At 44.3% G+C, this 20,776-nt stretch overlaps 2 protein-coding genes across 2 annotated transcripts; one reads left to right on the top strand and one right to left on the bottom strand.

Annotated features, from left to right (window-relative positions):
- The first annotated feature begins 402 nt into the window (after positions 1-402).
- On the top strand, positions 403-6,171 carry LOC140016621 (uncharacterized). The gene is made up of 4 exons (XM_072070184.1): positions 403-2,859; positions 2,941-5,547; positions 5,668-6,014; positions 6,165-6,171. The coding sequence occupies exons 1-4, from the start codon at positions 403-405 to the stop codon at positions 6,169-6,171; spliced, it is 5,418 nt and encodes a 1,805-aa protein (XP_071926285.1).
- Positions 6,172-10,393: 4,222 nt separating this feature from the next.
- Positions 10,394-14,564, bottom strand: LOC113716997 (F-box only protein 6). The gene is made up of 2 exons (XM_027241612.2): positions 14,161-14,564; positions 10,394-12,003 (listed from the first exon to the last, which is right to left on the bottom strand). Exons 1-2 carry the CDS (start codon positions 14,322-14,324, stop codon positions 10,755-10,757), a joined length of 1,413 nt encoding a protein of 470 aa, XP_027097413.1. The 5' UTR covers positions 14,325-14,564; the 3' UTR covers positions 10,394-10,754.
- Between the last annotated feature and the right edge of the window lie 6,212 nt (positions 14,565-20,776).

Genomic DNA, 20,776 nt, shown 5'->3' with positions numbered 1-20,776 from the left:
TCACAGGTCCATACGAGCGCCGCCCCTCAAGCTGATGGGCTGCGAGGTCCGCGCCTTCAAGACCGTGTCATGGAGCCCTAGGAGCCGTTTTCCTCCCCAATAAGGACTCCTTGTCCTACCAGGAAGCAAACACTTGGGACTCTATAAATACCACACGGAGGAAGAACACAAGGTACGCTATGCATAACACAATCTCTACCCTCCTACCCGTAAACCTGTTCTGACTTGATCGTCGGAGTTGTTCCAGGGGACCTATCCCCGCGGTTCGCTTACGTGCAGGTCGGACGATTAATCAGATCATTCCACAAGCCCCAGCACAACTCGGATCTTCACTTCGGCAGTCGCATCAATTGGCGCCGTCTGTGGGAAACGTTTTCTTCTTTTTTTTTTTCCGCGAACAACATGCCGAAGACTAGATCTCAGAGGAATGTGGATGGTACTGAGGGGGGCGCTCAGGGCGGCCCCCAACCAGTTCACCAGGAAGCCAACACAGGGGAGGTAAGGGTCGAGCTCTCGCAGATCTCGCCGGAACAACTGGTGCAGTCGGTTGCCGCGAACTTGCCTACCTTTGAGGCTATTGTGACGTACCTGAAGGGACAGTCTGGACAATCTGGCGCGATGAAGGGACAATCTGGAGTCCCTCCCAGTCCGGAGCGTCGGGTGCGAAAAACGGGCAGAACAGGGAGTTCGGAATCTCGATCTGGAAGCCCCAGGTCGAAGAGGGCGAGAAGGGATATTACACGCGAGCAGGTCCAGGTGCCAGAGCCCTCTCATAGGAATTCCCGAACTAGCCATCCGGAGCCCGCTCTGAGGCCTTCTCGGATGGAGATCCCTCACAGGAAGGAGGATTATCAGGTCCAGGATGAACTGGATCTCCTGCTGGATCCAGAGGCAGATAGGTACACTCCCTCTCCCTTCATACCGGATATCGAAGATTACCCTCTGCCTGCCAAGTTCAAAATACCATCCATGAAGTCCTACGACGCGACCACAGATCCGGAGGATCACTTGTTTGCATTCCTGACTCAGATGCGCCTTCAGACAGCTGCTGATGCGGTCAGGTGCAAGACCTTTCCGATGTTCTTGGAAGGAAAAGCCCGACAATGGTTTCAGGGTTTGCCTCCCAGGTCAGTTCGGTCGTTCAGCCGGCTCGCGCGGCTGTTCGCGGCCCAGTTCGTTTCCTCCCGCGCTTATTCCAAAACCACGGCTCATCTGATGACTGTCCATCAGGGGCCCGAGGAGTCATTGCGTGAGTATATGGTACGGTTTAACAACGAATCCCTTCAGGTGCGGGACCGAGATGACAAGGTGGTGATGGCTGCCTTCGTCAACGGGTTGCGCAAGCAGAAGTTGTATACGGAGTTCGTAGAAAGACCTCCCAAGTCCGTCCGGGAGATGCTAGATCGAGCCCACGAGAAGGCGAATGCCGAGGAGGCCAACCGTCTGAAGGGCGTCCAGGAAAGGTTGCGGGATGACAAGCGAAGGAAGGGTGCCGACCTGGGGGAGCCACGGCCAGGTCAGGACCGAAAGAGCGTATCCGAGCGCTTACCTCGGAGCCGACCTTGGGAGAAGGAAAAGACCTGGACTTCGCTCACAGCGCCCAGGGCTCGGGTTCTGGCCGTGATGGAACAGCAAGGGATCTCTCGTCCTCCTCGGCCGCTGGGGGGCGACAAAATCCAGCGAGATCAGGGTTTGTATTGTTCTTACCACAGGGATGTCGGGCACGATACTGAGGACTGTCGGCACCTTAAGAAGGAGATCGAAAAACTGATACGAAGAGGTCATCTTGGACAGTTCGTCCGTGACGGGCGAACGGACCAGAAGCCAGGAGGGTTCAAACGAGATCGGACGGCCAGTTCGCACGACCGACCTCGAGGTCCTCGTGATCGAACTCCGGAGCAGGGGGTTCAGAACCTAGCTGGAGTAATCAACACTATTGCAGGGGGACCTGCTGGAGGAGATAGCCACACGGCTCGACGAAACAACCGACCTCCCCCTAGCGGAGAAAGCTCGAGCAAGCGTTTGAAGATGTACGAGGAAATCATCTACGGGCCAGAGGACGCGGTACCTTTAGCCTCTAATAATCATGAAGCGATCGTGATAGAAGTTATCACGTGCAACTACAAGGTAAAGAAGGTGTACATCGACAATGGGAGTGCCATCGATGTGCTGTATTACAAAACCTTCAAGGAATTGCAGCTGGAAGACAAGCAGCTCATCCCAGTTCGGACTCCCTTGATTGGTTTTGCAGGTCCGCCGGTTAGACCAGAGGGGATGATAACCCTCATGGTCACGGTAGGGGAGTCACCGAAGTGCCGGACTGTCCCGGTGAACTTTGCGGTGGTAAAGGAGCCATCCTCCTACAATATGATACTGGGACGACCTACCCTAAACGCACTCCGAGCTGTCTGTTCAACCCTGCACCTTAGCATGAAGTTCCCGACGCCTGATGGGGTGGCCGAGGTGATGGGAGATCCGGAGGTAGCTCGGGCCTGTTACATCGCAACCCTCAAAGGTAAGGAGAAGCTGGTGGCCCAAACGACCTGTTTGGAGCCCTGGGAGCCTGCTGAAAGGGAGGAAAGGCTGGAAACGGATGAGAGTCTGGTCGAGTTGTCCATCCGTCCCGAGCGGCCTGATCGCGTAGTAAAGGCCGGAGCTAGCCTGAGCGACCTGACACGGAGAGCTCTGGAGTCCCTGCTGGAGGAATATGCCGAGATCTTTGCATGGAGTGCTGATGACATGCCGGGAGTCCCACCCGAGCTGGCAGTTCACAAGTTGCACGTTGACCCAAACATCCAGCCAGTGAAGCAAAAGAAGAGGAGCTTCGCTCCTGAGCGCAACGAGGTCGTCAAGGAAGAGGTAGGCAAGTTGTTGGAGGCCAAAATTGTGAAGGAAATTTACTATCCGACCTGACTGGCTAACCCTGTGCTGGTCAAAAAGGAGGACAGGGCCTGGAGGATGTGCGTAGATTTCACCGACCTGAACAAGGCCTGTCCGAAGGATTGTTACCCCCTCCCTCGCATCGACCAGCTAGTCGATTCGACCACTGGGTACGAGATCTTCTGCTTTCTGGATGCCTTCAAGGGGTATCACCAGATAGCTCTGGACGAGGCAGATCAGGAGAAGACTGCTTTCATCACCGAATACGGTACGTATTGTTATACCACTATGCCATTTGGATTGAAAAATGCAGGCGCGACCTATCAACGGCTGGTCAATAAGTTGTTTAAAAACCAGATCGGCCGAAATATGGAGGTGTACGTGGATGACATGCTGGTGAAAAGCCGAACTCAAGAGCAGTTCATCAACAACCTCAGGGAAATCTTTGACGTCCTACGGAGCTCGCGGATGCGGTTGAACCCCAAGAAGTGCACCTTCGGGGTTAGGTCGGGCAAGTTCCTGAGGTACATGATATCCAAGAACGGGATAAGAGCTAATCCCGACAAGGTGAAAGCTATCATGGACATGGCTCCTCCCCGAAACATAAAAGAGGTCCAGCGGCTAGCTGGCAGGATGGCGGCCCTGAACAGGTTCCTGTCGAAGTCTGCCGTTCGGGGTTCCCCCTTCTTCAGGGCCCTGCGAAGAGGTCCCCAGTTCGAATGGACTCCCGAGTGCCAGCGCGCGTTTGACGAGCTCAAAGCCCACATCGCACGCTTGCCAGCTTTGACCTCTCCCGCACAAGGAGAAGTCTTATTCATCTATCTAGCAGTTGGGAAGGAGGCGATCAGTGCGGTACTAGTTCGGGAAGACGGTAAAATCCAGAAACCCATGTACTATGTCAGTCGAGCTTTGCAGGGGGCGGAGCAGAGGTACACCTCAATTGAGCGGTATATTCTAGCATTGGTGCACGCGACCCGGAAGCTCAGGTCGTACTTGCAAACTCACCCCGTGGTGGTCATGACCGACCAACCTCTCAAGCAAATTCTCTCAAAGCCTGATGCATCAGGAAGAATGGTAAGGTGGGCCGTGGAGCTGTCTGAATACGATCTCAGCTACCAACCCCGCACGGCCATTAAGGCTCAAGCATTGGCAGATTTCATAGCCGAAGGGATCTCCTTTGGGCAAGAACAGTTGCAAGCCGAGCTAACCAGTGGCGCAGTCAAGGCCATGCAGGCCAGAGGAACTGTCGAGGTAGCGCAGGCCGCCGAGACCAAGTCGACCCAAGACGTAGCTGAGGCCAGGCAGGTCGGAGAAGCTGCCGAGGTCGTGAAAGGCACTCAGACTCCCATGGTTGAACAGACCATAGACGCAGTCGAGGCCAAGCAGGCCGAGGGACTTGCCGGGGTCGGACAGGCCACAAAGGAAGCCAAGGCCGAACAGGTCAAAGAGGCTGTTGAGGTTGAACAGGTCACGGGCCAGGTCGATCAGACCATCCCGACCTGGACACTGTTCGTAGATGGATCTTCAAGCAAGGACGGATGCGGAGCGGGACTTCTCCTGACCAGCCCCTTGGGGGATGAGTTGGCCTACGCCCTGAGATTTGATTTCAGAGCCTCCAACAATGAGTCCGAGTATGAGGCTCTGATCGCGGGGATGATGATAGCCCGGAAGCTGGGGGCTGAGTCAATAGAAGTCTACAGCGACTCACAGCTGATAGTCAACCAGGTCGGGGGAAGTTACGAAGTTAAGGAGGAGCCCTTGAGAAGGTACGTTGCCAAAGTACGTGAGCTGGAAACTCAGTTCAAATTGTTCACGCTCAAGCAGGTGCCGCGAAGCCAAAATAAGAGGGCGGATGCACTGTCCAAACTAGCCTCCACCTCGGTCGGCACGTTGAACAAAGAGGTCTTGGTTGAGATCGTTCGAAGTCGGGCGTATGACCAGGTAGATGCGGCGGTCATCCAAGTAATAAGCTCGTGGATGGATCCCATCGTGCGGTACCTAGCTAATGGGGAGCTCCCTCCAAACCGGGTGGAGGCACGTAGGGTCCTCCTCAGGTCGCGGGGATACGAGCTCTCGAGTGGGGTACTCTACAAGAAATCTTACCTACGCCCCTGGCTGAGGTGTATCACTCCGGAGGAAGGAAACTACATCCTGCGGGAGCTGCACGGGGGCATATGTGGAAACCACGTCGGCCCAAGGGTTCTGGCCAAGAAGGGAATGCTGTCTGGATACTACTGGCCGACCATCTTCCTAGACTCAGCCGACCTGGTAGCTCGGTGCAAATCCTGCCAGTTGCATGCGCCGATTCATCACGTCCCAACTCAAGAGATGATCCCTCTTCAAAGCCCCTGGCCTTTCTTCCAGTGGGGGATCGACCTGTTGGGCCCATTTCCCCGAGCTCCAGGAGGTTATGAGCATATAGTGATGGCAGTGGATTATTTCACTAAATGGGTGGAGGCTGAGCCCCTTACCACCATTAGCAGCAGGTCGGTTCAGAAGTTCCTCTGGCGAAACATCGTCTGCCGATTTGGTATACCCCATGTTCTGGTCTCCGACAACGGGCGTCAGTTCGCCGACAGTGCGCTTCAAGGCTGGTGCTCGGAGCTCGGGATCCGACAGCACTTTACCTCAGTAGGGCATCCCCAAGCCAACGGGCAGGTCGAGAACGTTAACAGGACCATCTTGCACGGTTTGAAGACGCGGATTGAGCTCGCACGAACTGGATGGCTGGACGAGCTGCCAACCATACTGTGGGCATATCGAACCACTCCCTGAACTGCTACCCAGGAAACTCCCTTTGCTCTAACGTATGGGGCAGAGGCGGTGATCCCTGCGGAGATCGGAGTCCCTTCGTGCAGGGTTCAGAATTTCATAGCTCGGGACAATGAGGAAGAGCTACGTCTTAATTTGGACATGCTGGAGGCCAGGAGAGAGGAAGCGGCCATACGTATGGCCAAGTATAAAGGGCAGATCGCACGGCATTACAATGCTAGGGTGAGGCCTCTGTCTTTCCAGCCAGGGGACCTGGTTTTGAGGAAGAACAGTGTAAGTCGGCTTCAGGGCACAGGCAAGCTAGACTCAAACTGGGAGGGTCCCTATGTGGTGAAAGAAGCAGATCGAGCTGGGTACTGCAGGTTAGCCCACCTCGGCGGGGAGGAGGTCCCTCGTACCTGGCACAACTCCAACTTGAGGATTTTTCGTTAAGATCGCGCACGATAGCTCGTTTTAAGGTCAAGACTTTTATGAATATTGATGTTTTTCGTTAATAAGTCATTTTGTTATAGGGGATAGCTCATTTAGGTCGGCGATGGGTCGAACTGATGTATCTTAAAAGTTATGACAAGAAGTTTTACGAATGCGGCTAAGTATGAAACAAAGGAAAAGTTCTTCATTTCATTCAAGCAAAAACTGTACAATGGTTTGAGCTCTTACAAAACGAACTGTCTACTAGCAGTTCGAGCCCTAAAAATTCTACTCTAGTTCCTCTAGTTCTCGCCCTCCTCCTCCTCTTGCTCAGATTCGGGGGTGGTCACTGGCAGTAGAGGATCAGCAACCAGATCGGCCAGCCTCCGTCCATGCGTGTAGCCTTCCACCAGGCGGTCGAGCTGTTCCACGGCCAGAGGGTTGTAGCTGGGGAACTTGCTCAGGTCAAACCCAGGCAGGCCCAGCCTTTGCACTTCATCCAGGGCTTGAGAATACCCATGATGCAGCACGGGAGTATTCAGGATGGCCAGGTCGCCCCTAAAATCCTCCGACCTGAGGAAGGCCCGCACGCCCTCTTGGGCTCCCTCAGTCCTAGCCGCCTCGACCTGGGCAGACAGCTCGGCGCTCCTCTTCTGCTCCCCATGCAGCTGGGAGGTCAGGTCGGAGTTCTTCTTTAGCTCCAGTTCAAAGTTAGAGTGAGCCTGGGCGAGCTGCTTCCTCAGACCTTCAGCTTCTGCCACAGCTGCTTCGTTCTGGCTGAGCAGTTTCTCGTTGGCCGCCCTCGTCTCGCTCATCAGGGGGAGGAGGCCCTCGTAGCGCTTGGCCAGCTCGGAACCAACCAGGTTCACCTGGGCCGCGCCTGTGTAATAGTAGTCGAGGAGGTCAGACGCCTCCATGGCCTTGACCAAGCTGTGGTCCCTTGGAAGGATGGCCCCATGAGCAAGCTCCCTGGCCACCTCCGGGAATTGAGCTCGGTCGTTTATGGAGAGCTTCCACGGAGGACAGAAGTGCATTGGGTGTTGGTGCGTGATCAGTCGCGTCTGCGGGTCGAATAGCAGGGTAGAACTCTGGCGTTGCCATAAGTTAGGAGGAGCGTCAGCTCGGGCTTGCTCCTCGGCGGTATTCACGCCGTAGTGACCACCCTGGTCAGGTTCAGGCGTTGACCTCTCTTCCTGAACTGGGGAGGAAGTCGCCTCCACTCTTGCCCTCTTTGCGGTTGTCTTCTTCTTCTTTTTCTTCCCAGCCTCGATAGCTTTGGCGGACTGAGCAGGAGTTGGCTGAGGCGTCGGAACTGGTGCCGAGCTGGTTGGAATAGCCGAGGAAGGCTGGGTAGTAGCACCTGGATTGCTGGCTCCTCCGATGGTTAAAAGGGAAGAAAACCTCTTCACTGCAAAAAGCAGAAGCCCAGAAGGTCAGTAGATGCACAAAACCAAGAGAAGAAAGAAAAGGAGGGCCGGATCGTTTACAAGAGGTCAGCTCGTCTGGCGAGAGCGGCCTATTCTCTGGCGAGGGATCTGAGGGGTTAGCTCGGATCAGCCCCGCCGCCCAAAGTTGGGCATTGCTGAACTCTTTCACCTCCAGCTTCTCGTCTGAGCTGAGTAGGCGGCTGAGCTGGGCTACAGGAAGTGGGTCGGGAAGTGGATCCGAAACCTGAGTCTCCGCCCTCCAGGTTAGAGGGGGAAAGCCCAGGTTCTTTACAAAGAAGAAATAACGCTTCCAGTCTTTGATAGAGGAAGGTGCTCCCGTGAACAGCTCGCGGGTGGGGGTTTTCGCTCCACTCCGGCGGGCAAAATAGAACCACCCAGGCACCTTCCCGCTAACTTTCATCTGGAAGAAGGCTTGGAACAGGTCATGAGAGAAGGGGATTTCTAGTGCTCGGCAGAGAAAAAAAAAGCCTATGATGGAGCGAACTCCGTTGGGGATGACTTGAGTTATGCGGATACCCCAGAAAGTGAGAATGAAGAAGAAGAAGTCGGGAATAGGCAGGCGAAGACCAGCCATCAGCTGGTCCCTGTAGATCGCTACGAAGCCGGGAGGAGGTCGGCTGGCGACCTCCCCTGGTTGGGCAGCCCTAGGTTCGAACTGGGCTGGGATTTCATATTTTTCGGCCAGCCCGTCAACATCCTTCTGTCCCAGGGCTGGGGGGATAGTGTCGACCTCTCCAAAGTCGCCACTAGGTCCTCCCGAGGTCCCTGCGGCCATCTGAGCTGAAGCTGCCTGTTCCGCAGCCCCGACTAGAGGCTGGGCAGTTTGCTCGGCTGGGCTCATTATTGGGACAGGAGATGGGATGGGGGAAGGCGCGGTTACTGACCCAGATGAGATGGAAGGAGAAGAACTTGAGGGGTCGGGAGAAGGGCTATCTAGGAGTATGGGGCTAGCTGCTCTGTGCCTAGGGGCCGAACTGGTGACGTCAGAACTATCAGAACTATAAGAAGACATAAAAAGGAAAAGGAAACTTACTGATGGAAGGAGATCAGATGAAAAGCTGATCTAGGGAGGGCGCGAACTGACTCTGGGCTCCTAAGGAAGGTCGACCCGATGTGTTCTGAAAGAAGAAAGTGTGGAGTAGCGAGCTAAGGGTGAAAGGAGCGAACTGATAGAGTGAAGAAGGAGGAGTGAAAATGACGCCCAGGAATCCTATTTATAGGCAATTTCACAGGGCGGGAAACTGAGGAGACGTGCATTTATTTGAGCCGATTATGGGGAACCGTTCCTGACCGTTGCAGCTGGCAGGCGTGATGATCGAGATGATGGACGCGAACCGACGCGGCGGTTGCGTGCTCCACTTACGGACGAGGGCCCCACACCGAGCTGCCACGACGCACGATCGAGATGATTGACATGAACCGACGCGACGGTTGCGTGCGCCACTTACAGGCGTGGACCCCACACTGAACCAACACGATGCTAAGAAGACGGCTAGACTCACGCGCACGTTCGATGACTCTAGACTAAAGGGGGGGCTAGTGTGGTGGGCTCCAGGAGCACATCGGTCAGGTCCACACACACGTCGGTCCGGCCCAAGAGCTCGGACAGGAGGAGCTGGACTAGGGCGCCAGGTCGGCTCACAGGTCTATACGAGCGCCGCCCCTCAAGCTGATGGGCCTGATGGGCTGCGAGGTCCGCGCCTTCAAGACCGTGTCATGGAGCCCTAGGAGCCGTTTTCCTCCCCAATAAGGACTCCTTGTCCTACCAGGAAGCAAACACTTGGGACTCTATAAATACCACACGGAGGAAGAACACAAGGTACGCTATGCATAACACAATCTCTACCCTCCTACCCGTAAACCTGTTCTGACTTGATCGTCGGAGTTGTTCCAGGGGACCTATCCCCGCGGTTCGCTTACGTGCAGGTCGGACGATTAATCAGATCATTCCACAAGCCCCAGCACAGCTCGGATCTTCACTTCGGCAGTCGCATCAGAGTCCTTTCTCACACATGATTCTGAAGGTTAACAAATTTGGGGTGGCCGAAGTATGGACGCAATTTGCCAGTAATTACTTTTTACTACCTAGAGGAAAGAAAAAGAAAAGGAAAAAGAAAGAGTCTCCACTCTTGCAAGTGAACCACCATTGGTACACAAAATCTTACCAGATCACTCAGAAAAGAGATGGTACGAAGAAAGTCTCAAGATGTTGTGGCTTTGATCGAGATCCTCCATGGAACGCCCCACCGCCTCCACAACGAAATGCTGCATGGCAAAAAGAAAACTAAAATAATCAATTTTCAGACTTGTACGCTTAGTCATGTATTAACTCTTTTCTGCATAAAAGAGGAGAGCATCTTCGCTGTCTTTAATTTACTCAAGTCTCTAATTGAGTTCACTAACTTCAGCCTTTTCGTCAAAGTTTAATTAGATAGGTTATAGTGCTCGTTTTACAATACACTCGTTGAGAAATATGATTGCTTTCTAGTCCATATGATCAATCAAAAGCACTTATGATGAAATACTACTTGATGCTAATCTTCCCAGTTGCGAACAGTTTTCTAGTGCAGTTGATTCAATAAGTTTCAGCCACAAATAGAACAGTAGCAACCCTTTCACCATTTGCAGCGCCCTTTGCTGGTTGACTTTGGATTACCTCATCAAAAGGCAGGGAATCCTGAACTTAAAAGAAAAGTTAGCTGCATTTCCCCCACCAAGTAGTACTACTGTAGCAACGCAGGGAATCCCGAACTTCAGCTTAAAAAGTACCGTAGTAGTAAGCAAGGGAAGGTGCAAATCCAATTAGTCATTTAAGTTTCCCATCAAGTAGTAAAGCAGCCCAAGTCAACATAACAATGAATTTTAGAGACCATTGGACAAGATTTACAGCGTGGCCATGAAAAATAATTATGACTGAAAGGGTACACCCACACAAGGGATTACAAGCTTGAGCAGGCCGAAGCCACTCTTGAAGTCATTCTAATGATCTTAACCAGCTGAAAGAATGGTTATTAACCATTCTGAACTGCTTAAAATTAATAAGGCCATTGCCTAGATGTTTGTACAGGAACCAAGGTACAAATTACTCTTAAAGTCCCAAGGGTGGTGTTCATATTCATAATCATGGAATGTAGCCTGAAGATGGCAGTGGAAAATGTTTGCAGCCCATCCCAGATGAATTTTCACATTGGAACAGCTATCACTTTGACATGATAGCATCGAGCAGTGACAAGAGTCAACAAATCAAGCAAGAGCTGTCAAACATGGATGAAATGCAGTGCCACATGCAATCCATTGCTTCTTTCTCCCACGTGGCAAGACACAACCTGGAACCTTCAGCCATTCCCTGCTTGATAAATCATACGTAACAAGCCGATTCATTTGTCTTGATCTCAGGGATAACATAAGCAAACCTTTGTTGCCCAAGCATGTCATCCTAACGTGCTTTCCGTAAAAGTCTAAGCACCATATGTTTGGCATTCTGTCAACCTCCTTCCACAAGAGAGTCATCTTTTGCAGCTCCCATATGCAGACACATGTAGCAGCATTCTTTGTGAGCAAGCCCACAAGCATGATCCTTCCCTCAGACTCTGCAAGTGTGTGGTCACTCAGGTGCAGAGGGGCAGGGATTATGAACTGCTTCCAACTCCCAGAAATTGTATCATAGGACACAATCCCATCAGGATCTGATCGCATGAAGTAAAGCATGCTATCAATAGACACTGCCTGGGACCTGAAGTTCAGTGCAAGAGGGAGATTAATATTGGGGGGGATGCTTCCTGGCCGAGTCCAACTGTTCTGTGTGGAGTCATAAACTTCATACTCTCCATCACTACCAACCCAAAGGATCTTATAACCCCCACTTGTGGATTTCCCATTCAAAGTCATGCCAACAGCCACGCGGGACCAGACCTTAACAGATCTAGCAGGCAACTCCCTAAAAGATCTTGTAAGAGGATTGCATACATAGAAACTGCGGTGTGCAATATCAAGGAAACACACGAGGCCCCCTGCCGAAGCCACTGGCAAGACAATTAGCTTAGTCGGCAATGCGGGAACAGTTGGGTGGTGCCATTTCTTTGACGTTGGGTCATACATTGCTCCGGTGTTCACATTTTCGTGAGTGATGGTGTAAAACCAAGGTTGGGATGGAGGAACTTCAGCACACTGTTGGGAGAAACTTTGAGAAGTAAGTAATGAGTTCCACTTTTGACAAACTGATCGAAAGCGAAAAAATGTGGCTACGGGGAGCCTTGCAATAACAGCTTCAAAAAGGTCCTCCGGAAAATCTTTCCAAATTGTCTGCTCCATAATCTCAGTGGACCTAGTAGTTTCTGTCAGTTTTCCACGATTCCGTTCTTTACGAGCTTTCTTGACTGGTGGTGGCTTGCCAGGCTCCAACATTTTGAGATTTTCAGATTTTCCAGCAGTCATTATAAGATTGTAGCAGTTATCTTTTATGGAGTTATCATCGAGATTAAAAAGGCACCAGCTGCACAAAAGAATAAGCTGTACACTCAAATATTCCCCCTTAAGAAACTTTAGACAGGGCTGAACAACCAGTGACAGCTTGAAACTCCCGACAAATGGCCAGTGGCCCAAAGATGATTGTTAAGAAACATCAATGTGAAAATCCACAATTTCGTATCAATAAAACTAATTTCAAGAGGAAGTTGGTAAGATGGTTGAAACATGATAAAAAAATTGACAGACAGTAAAAAGAGGTGCATAATTTTCCATGCTGAAGATCAAAAGTAAAATTGAAAGTTAACAGAGTAGACCACAGTAGACACACCAAATAAAGAAAAAAAAACAGAACACGTATGCTTCAGTCCTTCAGCAAAGACTTCTGTAATAATTACCCGATTGTTGCATCCAAATGAGTAGTTACGTGACATTGATCTCTACAGGGGAGGAGGAATGGGTTGGATGGTACGGGGGAAAGGAGTGTAAGTGAGAGGTCCTGGGTTCAAGATGACCTCTCACTTACTCTAGATATATATATATATATATATATAACATTGATCTCTACAGTATTTCTGGAATAACTTGAGCCACATACACTGTCAAATGATTAACTAAAAAGGAATCCAGAGTTATTGGTTAAGATACTTTAATCTTGTCTGATCCCTAATTTCAGTATTGTAGAGTCTAGAGGTGGTGATTCATTCTATGATCATATCTGCACTAATGGATGCAAATGATTAGAAAAAAAGATCATCAGAAACCAGAGAGCAGAATTTTTATGCAGGAAGATGTGATGCCTTGAGATCTGGGAAAAACTTTCAAATAAATTTTATTTACAAGCATTTTAAAATCTTAAACTCCATCAGACTAGATCACTTTTTGATTACACCAGCAAAAGTTATCTCTTTTGACATATTCGCATCTTAGCTGTTGGAAGAACAGTGTCAACTATGTCTCAGAGCAGGAAAGTTGTTAAAATTCCTTAACTACTAAACGTTTTAATTCAAGAAATTTTAACATTCTGCGTAAAGTTTACTCCTATATGGTACATAGGAATTTATAAACTTGACCACTAAAAGTGAGAGGAAACATAGACACAGAAATTTAAAACAAATCCAGGTCGTTTCAGCAAAAAATTTCAAGGGGCTAGGGAAAAATATTTGACACTACCATAGTAAAAAAAAAAAAAGAACAAGAAGAAGAGAGTGGAAAATGAAAACTAAGACCATTTGTCACAATTTTCCCAAAATAATTAGACGGTGAAAAAATGATGTTCCAGTTAATTGTTAGAATATAGGAATTCAACAACCAGAGAAGGTGTAATCGCTGTTAAAAAACTACAGACTCATCTAGAGCTTGTATTTTGCTAAAGATACAAATAGGAATACAGAAATTTCGGTGCACCAACAATAGAAAGGGAGCCATGACACTTGAATTTAGTTACCAAGCACAATAAAAGTGGGGAAGAAAAAGGCAATGGCTTTGAGCATAGTATCGAAGAACTCATCATGACCAAGTTTAGCATGTGTAAAAATGTAAGAAATCGCAAGTATTATGCTGCCAGACCCTTCACTTTTCCATTATAACTGCGAAAAGGGAAGGGGCGGGCGGCGCGGGGGAAGCAATTTAAGCATAATAAAAAACAAAATATAGAATAAGTATATAAACATTCATCTTCCCTACAAAAAAGTTTACACCAAAATCTTTAAACCAGGCTGGAAATGAACTCAGAAACCGCATAATATCCATCAAATTTGTGCGCAAGTTTTTGCACTGCCTCACCTATCTTTTTTATGGCCATTGCAATAATTAAGCACAAAAGCGTGCTAATCGAAGAGCAGAATTGATATACAAGTGCTCCTAAAGAGAGCCACATTGTAACATTCAGCATACAAGGCAGATGCAAATATATCACTCTCCAGTTCAACGGCAAGCCAAGATCAACCCAAAAGAGGAAGAAGAAAGGGCAAACGAGGTTTTAATAGAAGAGTGCCAAAGCCACAATAAATTCCTAAGCTGAAAGGTAGAATCTTTAAGTCAAAAAACAAAACCATGGATCATTTCTCAAGTGACGAAGAAAAAAGGAACAAGTATGATATTCAACTATTCACCCATCTTCAGCAGAATAATTAAAAGCGTAGAGATAGGTAGGTAGAGAGTGAAAGGGAGAGAAAAGGGATACCTGTGTTGGTGGCGGTGCTGGTGCGGCGGTGGCGGTGGAAAGCGGAGAAAATAGCTAGGAGGAAGAGTGGGAGGCGGAAGAGGAGACGCGTAGAGGTCTAAGAGGTCTTGAAGCTGTCCGATGAGCTGCCTGAGCATGGCAAGCCCACCACCTCCACCTTCCATGCCAATCCCCCCAGACCCCAGGTCCCTGTCCCCACCCCTCAAACCCCAATCCAACGCTTTCCCCTCCACACCTCTCTCTCTCTCTCTCTATCTAAAGGTTGTATGTATCTATGGTTCTTCTTCTTCTTCTTTACCTCTCATTACTCGCTGCTCACACTAGCCTCAAGGGTGGTGGTTGTTTTTGTTATTGTTTTGGTGTTGTTTTGCTTTTTGCGGGTTTGTTTGGTTGTCGGAATCGTAGGTTAATATGTTTTACTAGTATTGGTTACACATTCATTCATTCTTGTTACCCACTCTTGTGGCTCCACGTCAGCCGCCCCCATACGACTAATTGAGTAGTATTGACCCTCTACGCAACTTTTCTTTTTCTCCCCCTTTTCTTTCTTTCTTGCTTTCTTTCTTTCTTTCTTTCTTTCTTTCTTTCCTTCTCTCCCAGTCATTGTTCCCTTGTCATCTCATGTTTGTTACTATCCTTCTCGTTTTACCAAATCACCCCTTTTTACTGCTTTTATCCCGTGATTTAACGAGTGATGAAGCCACCTCTGCGCTGTGGTTTGTGGCATAATTGCAAAGACGGCCTCCTGTCAAGCTTTTCAATGATTCTTTAAACTTTGTCACCGAGGATTGAATGGGATGGGACGAAGGAGGTGGGGATTTTATGCTTTCATCCATTAACAAAACTTCTCGTCATTATTCAAAATTTTCAATTTTCATTTTGCCACTGTTTTTGGTTTCGAATTGACGGAGCTTTGTGTGTTCACCATGGCACATAGCAACCCGACCAAAAAAAAAATCATACAAAGTATAAAGAGATATCTTTATACTTGCACCAGCCATCGCTTGTACCGTTTCCAATGTCAGGGGATTTTTGACAAAAAAACGGATAAATTTCTTTATACCTTCCTTCTTTTTTTTTTTTTTTGGTTCAGAGGTGATCCGAAGTATTGACAGGGAATTGAATTACCATCGAATCATGAGAGAAGTCATATTAAGCAGTAATTTTGATAAGACGTAAGGTTTGAATCCTTAATCCCTTATCCCACAAGACACATGGTGATCAACTACTCTAGTGGCAAGGACTGAACCACCCTCACAAGACATGTGATGGTCAACTATCTAGAATCAATGATTGAACCACTATCGGACCACATTAATGCACCTAGATGAATTTGAGAGAAGTCACGTTAAGTGATAACTTTGATAGGAGACAATATTTGAATCCTTTAATTCTCATCTCACAAAACATGTGATAGCCAACTACTATAGAGTTAGTTGGTACTAAATTTCTTTATACTCCAACTTTGTTTCTTCATTTTTATGGACTGCTAGTTGGAGTGTGCTTTCCTTGTACGTTGGCGCAGTAGTACAAGTTCTTGAGGGACTGCTGCTGGGATTGTAAATGAACAGAGTTCTTAATCAACATTTTAGATTCAATATAACAAGAGCTCAATTTGGATTTGCATTTTGACGACTCGAACTCAAATTTGAAAAAGAAGTAACATTCAATTAAGTTATCGAATCATTTTGAATTTCTGCATTTTCAACTCGTTGTAAGGCTCTCTAATAATTATTGTTAATGTTTTATATGAACTATACATTTATTATTTTATTATGTATATGTATTGTTGGTAAAATAATATTAAAAATTTTAAATTTTAAATAAAGTTTTGAGCTTTCGAATTGGACTCGAGCACATCAAATATTAGATTTAATTGAGCTCAGTCTTAAATTTCAACCTCGTATAGGATTCAAGTCTAAAACTATAAGTGTGAATCGAATCTATAGCTTAAAAGATTTATTCTATACGATTCATTTGTAGCCCTATGTAATATGTAATGAGTAATAAGTACTGGTTTTTTGCATTATCATACCATAATTCTGTGTTATGGTATGACTCTGATACTAGCAAAATTGATGCTTACCATCTTGGTGCAGGTAGTAGATACATAGTTCTTAAACCTGTCCTGACTCAACGGTTGAATCGATCGATTCGATGACTTGAGCATCATGTTTGATCATATTTCTAATTTGACTGGATAGGGAATTGACTTGGTTAATTCAGCAATCCACTAGTTCAACGGGGACCTTGTCGATTTTTCGATTGGCCTTTTTTTTTTTTTTTTTTACAATTGTGGAACTTTGTTTTTAAAATAAAGTGTATATATGCTTTTGACATTAGTTGTACATTGAACCTTCGTTTAAATACATAAAGGCTTTACCACTTGTTAAGTTATTATTCGATAACTAAATTTCTTTAAAATGAAATTATTTAATTTGTTATTATATAATTCATTTTTAAACTTTCAGACCGATAATATTTGAGTAGTTAGAAAATTATTTTACTTTTCAACAAAAATAAAATTAAAAAAATGATGCTCTGTCTTTAAAAACAAGTGATACAATTTCGTTCCATAGTTGACAATATTATTTATTCATTTAAAAGTACAATAAAATGAAATTAAATATTCTATTGATATTTATATGCTCATTATATATCTTTCTACGTACAATAATCAGTATTCAAAAAGCACTTTATTATGTATTTTATATATATTAAAATGAGTTAATCATATGTATACTGACAGTGTATACACTATCATAATTGAATGCATGACATATATATAAAATTTGGATTTTAAATTCACATTCAGATTACGTGTCATGCATTTAACGGTGAAAGTGTATATATCACGAGTGTATAAAAGTTTAATTCTATTCAAATTACTATATTGTATTTATAAATATTAAATTAGTATCCACCGATTCAATCAGCAGATCAATGGTTAAAACCGCGATTCATTGACCCGATCGCACTGTCGGATTCTTTGCGGAGCATGGTGGATAGGTGTCTAAGTTACGTAGTAGTTGTATGAGATTAGAGATTTATGTACCCAATGGTGGGTTGGCTGGCAGAAAATGATGGCCGCTCATTGCCCCTATCGGCTAAGGCGCGGTCTAGAAACAAATACTTAAGTTGCAAACGTGCACCAAGCCTGTCGACCTTGGTGGGACCGTGGTCCATGAACCACGGGCTCATGGCTCCCACGGCCGGCACGAACCGAATTAAATTAATTGCCAAAAGAGAAAATTTTACACCTTCATATCTATCGCAAAAAATTGTTATTGTCCGCAGCTAATAATAGCTCGATCAGATGTATATAAAAGCCGAAAATGTAAATCGATAATATGAAAAATTGACGTATTGCGACGACCACAAAAAAATTTTAGAATCTTAGTACTACTATTAATTGGTAACAGAGAAAGTGTGAAACTGAGGCAAAAGCAAGCATCTTTTGCAATGATACAAAAGCTCCTCTCGACCTTTTTTTTTTTTTTGCTTCTTAACTTCTTTACATATTACGAGGTTAAGGTAATCTTCGGAACTTTACTTGCGCATGAGAGGACCCACATTTTGCTGACCAGGCCGAGCTCAAAAATAGGACCAGAATTAGAAAAAGAAACTCCTATTCAACATAAATATTCAAAGAGAATGTAGACATGAAATCGAACATGAGGAATTGGATGCGTTTGAATTAGCTTTTTTTGCATTTGTTTTTTATAAATTTTACTGTATACTAACGTATATAAAAAATTGTTTTTTTAAAAAAATTATTTTTATTTATATATTACTATAGTATTATATTTGTAAAACAGGAAAATCCAAACGGTGGCACATTTCTTGATACTAGTGTTTTGACCCGTGTTATGCACGGGATTATATTTCAAATCAAAATGATATTGTATATATTTATATATTATGGTACAGTATAATAAATATATATACTAAAAATTTTAAAGAAGTGATGCTTAATATTTTGAAAAAAAATTAATCTATAATAATTTACATGATAAAAGAGTTGTTAACGCATTTAAGGAGAGGATTAGGTTGGGTGGTAAGGTGAGAAGAGTTTTCTTAAAAAAAGTCAATTTATCAAATATCTGTCAAAACATATTATGTTATACTCATATATCAATACTCATAATATAAAAAAATAAATTATAACCAATTTATTTTCTTCCATTTTTAGAAAAAAATCTTTCTCCTATCTTGTGCCCCTATAATTGTTGAATGCATTTAGATTAGCATTTTTCATAAACTTTAATGTATATTAAAAAAAAAATCTCCGTAATATGTGTTTTTAGAATTCTCAAAATTATTATAAATCACCATCATCTCTCTCTTCCCTTATCGAACACCTAGTCATCAGATGCCTCCTACGACTTTCATATCTTTTATCATGGTACCACTCTCTCTATTAATATTTTTGTGTCATCTCGATCATATTCCTACAATCCCCTTTCTTCTTCTCTCCCTTCTCTGCCCATCTTCATAATCCATATTTCTTTTTCAACCTTTCCTGCCACTTTTCAACTTCTCACCATTTTCTTCCCTCCTTCCCCCCCTATACCTAACTTCTAAATTCACATCCCTGTAACCCAATATATTTAACTTTATCTATCATAATGAAAATTGACTACAATGGTTGCAATTATTAGTATTTAATAATGGGAATGAAAAACTGATAATATCTATAATATTCTCAAGCACTACAATCAATATATATATATTTATTTATTTAACATAGCAAATATATATTTACATGTGAAGATAGCAATAAGAATACATAAATAATTAATGATATCAAAAGTTATCCTTAGTGTTTGGGTTTTGCACTCTTATTCAAATCTAATGTCAAATTTGGGCCAGATATATACAAATTAAGTAGCTTGGTTTGTTTGGATTGTGAATTATTAGAGATATTTTTACTGTAGCACTTTTTGTGATATGATGTATGTGAGATAAAAAGGCAATTGGGAAGATAAAAAGGTGTGTTGGAAATTGTAATGATGATGTAAGCAAATATATTTTGGCAAATAAACAGCAATCCAAAGTCTAGTATTTTAGGGTTGAATGTTCTATATCTTTCTCTTAAACTATAATGTTACTTTTTAAAAAAAATTTGGTAGAATTGGTGTTGTTATTATCATTATTTTTTTTATCAAAAATGAATATTTCAAAAAAAAATTCCACATTAAAAGGCTAGTAGTACTTTGTTTTTTATTTAGTGATTTCATAATTTGAATTTCACGAATGGTACCATTCTTGATTTTTTAAATCCACGACGTTATTTTATGAATATTTTTTTATTTAATTTTACCCATTTACTTAGGATTACTAAGTTAAAAGATAAAATATTGTCATTTACTTCTTTACTTTTACTAAGTTTGGCAATGCTTCCTTTTTATTTACCTTCCCACTAATAAACTTCAAACCAAATTCCTATATTAGTGGAGTCACTACTTTTTTAAATTAGAAAGGCATGGAAACCACTTCTTACTTAAGAAAATATTATTTGCACTCCATTTTTTATTATTTACAATTCCACTATTTGTTTTATCATATAGTATAATTAATGAAAATTATATAACCAAAATGATTATTGAAGTGTGAATAACAAAAATGAAGTGTAAATAATCTTACTTATTTAAATTAATAAGAAAGTATGAAAAGATGTTATATTTGTTATCTTTTCTTATGGTCTTATAGAAGTTTTAATTGTTGTAGAATCATAAATACCGCAAGACAATAAAAAACGTGATGGGTTGAAGTTCAAATAGGAAAACATGCATATTAACCAACAATTTGAAATGAAATGATTTTAAAAGGTAACCAACCATTTCAAATGTGAAGAGTAGATGTGGAAATTGAGAGGAATATATTTTATAAATTAAATTAAATGTGCAATGATAGAAAAATGGAATTGGTAGTGGGAAGATGCATGGAAGCTTGTTGCCAAAAATCCCTTCTCAAAATTATATAGATATAGATGGTAAAATACGGATCCTTCGTGGAACTATCCCTTGACGTGGCAAATACGGATCCTTCTTGAATGGCGAATGCCACGCGCTAGATTCATTCCATTTTAAACTTGTCTCATGCAACGTGGGGGCTGCATTAAGCACAATTATTAGGACAAGGGGTGATCTATGTAGTCGTATGAATGTAGACCTTTACCCGTAGGTAATAAACTAACACTGCTAGTAGGTTCAAATTTCAAAGGTACAAGTAGTCCATAAGATACCTGAATTTTTTTTTTTTTTGGCAGTTAGAAATTAAGGACGCTTGATGATATCTGTCCACGGACGGGGTTTTCTGTCAATTATATCTGTCCATTTTTCCTGTTTGATGCAAAACTAAGTAATTCTATTTATTAATATTACTGATGTAGCACATAACATTGAATGCATATTTAGAAGGTTTTCGGTAAATGAATTTTCAATTCAATAATATCACAATTGTACCTATAGTATTATACTTTTGAAATTCATTTACCAAACACTCCTTAAATATGCATTCAATAATGTTATGTGTCACTTCAGCAGTATTAATAAGTGAAACTATTTAGTTTTACATTAGACAAGAAAAATAAACAGATATAATGGGCAGAAGA

The sequence above is a fragment of the Coffea arabica genome, chromosome 11c (assembly GCF_036785885.1).
Source record: "Coffea arabica cultivar ET-39 chromosome 11c, Coffea Arabica ET-39 HiFi, whole genome shotgun sequence".
NCBI classification, from domain to species: Eukaryota; Viridiplantae; Streptophyta; class Magnoliopsida; order Gentianales; family Rubiaceae; genus Coffea; species Coffea arabica.
Note: the sequence above shows the minus strand (reverse complement) of the source record. Positions and strands in the feature narration are given on the sequence as shown.

What these genes read in the sequence shown, in the direction of transcription:
- LOC140016621 (XM_072070184.1), top strand. Translation starts at nt 403, where the DNA reads ATGCCGAAGACTAGATCTCAGAGGAATGTGGATGGTACTGAGGGGGGC. An exon ending in ACGAGGTCGTCAAGGAAGAG is followed by an intron (nt 2,860 to 2,940) that starts GTAGGCAAGTTG and finishes CTGGTCAAAAAG; the next exon opens with GAGGACAGGGCCTGGAGGAT. An exon ending in CCAACGGGCAGGTCGAGAAC is followed by an intron (nt 5,548 to 5,667) that starts GTTAACAGGACC and finishes ACTGCTACCCAG; the next exon opens with GAAACTCCCTTTGCTCTAAC.
- LOC113716997 (XM_027241612.2), bottom strand. Translation starts at nt 14,324, where the DNA reads ATGGAAGGTGGAGGTGGTGGGCTTGCCATGCTCAGGCAGCTCATCGGA. An exon ending in CAGCACCGCCACCAACACAG is followed by an intron (nt 12,004 to 14,160) that starts GTATCCCTTTTC and finishes TCTTTTGTGCAG; the next exon opens with CTGGTGCCTTTTTAATCTCG.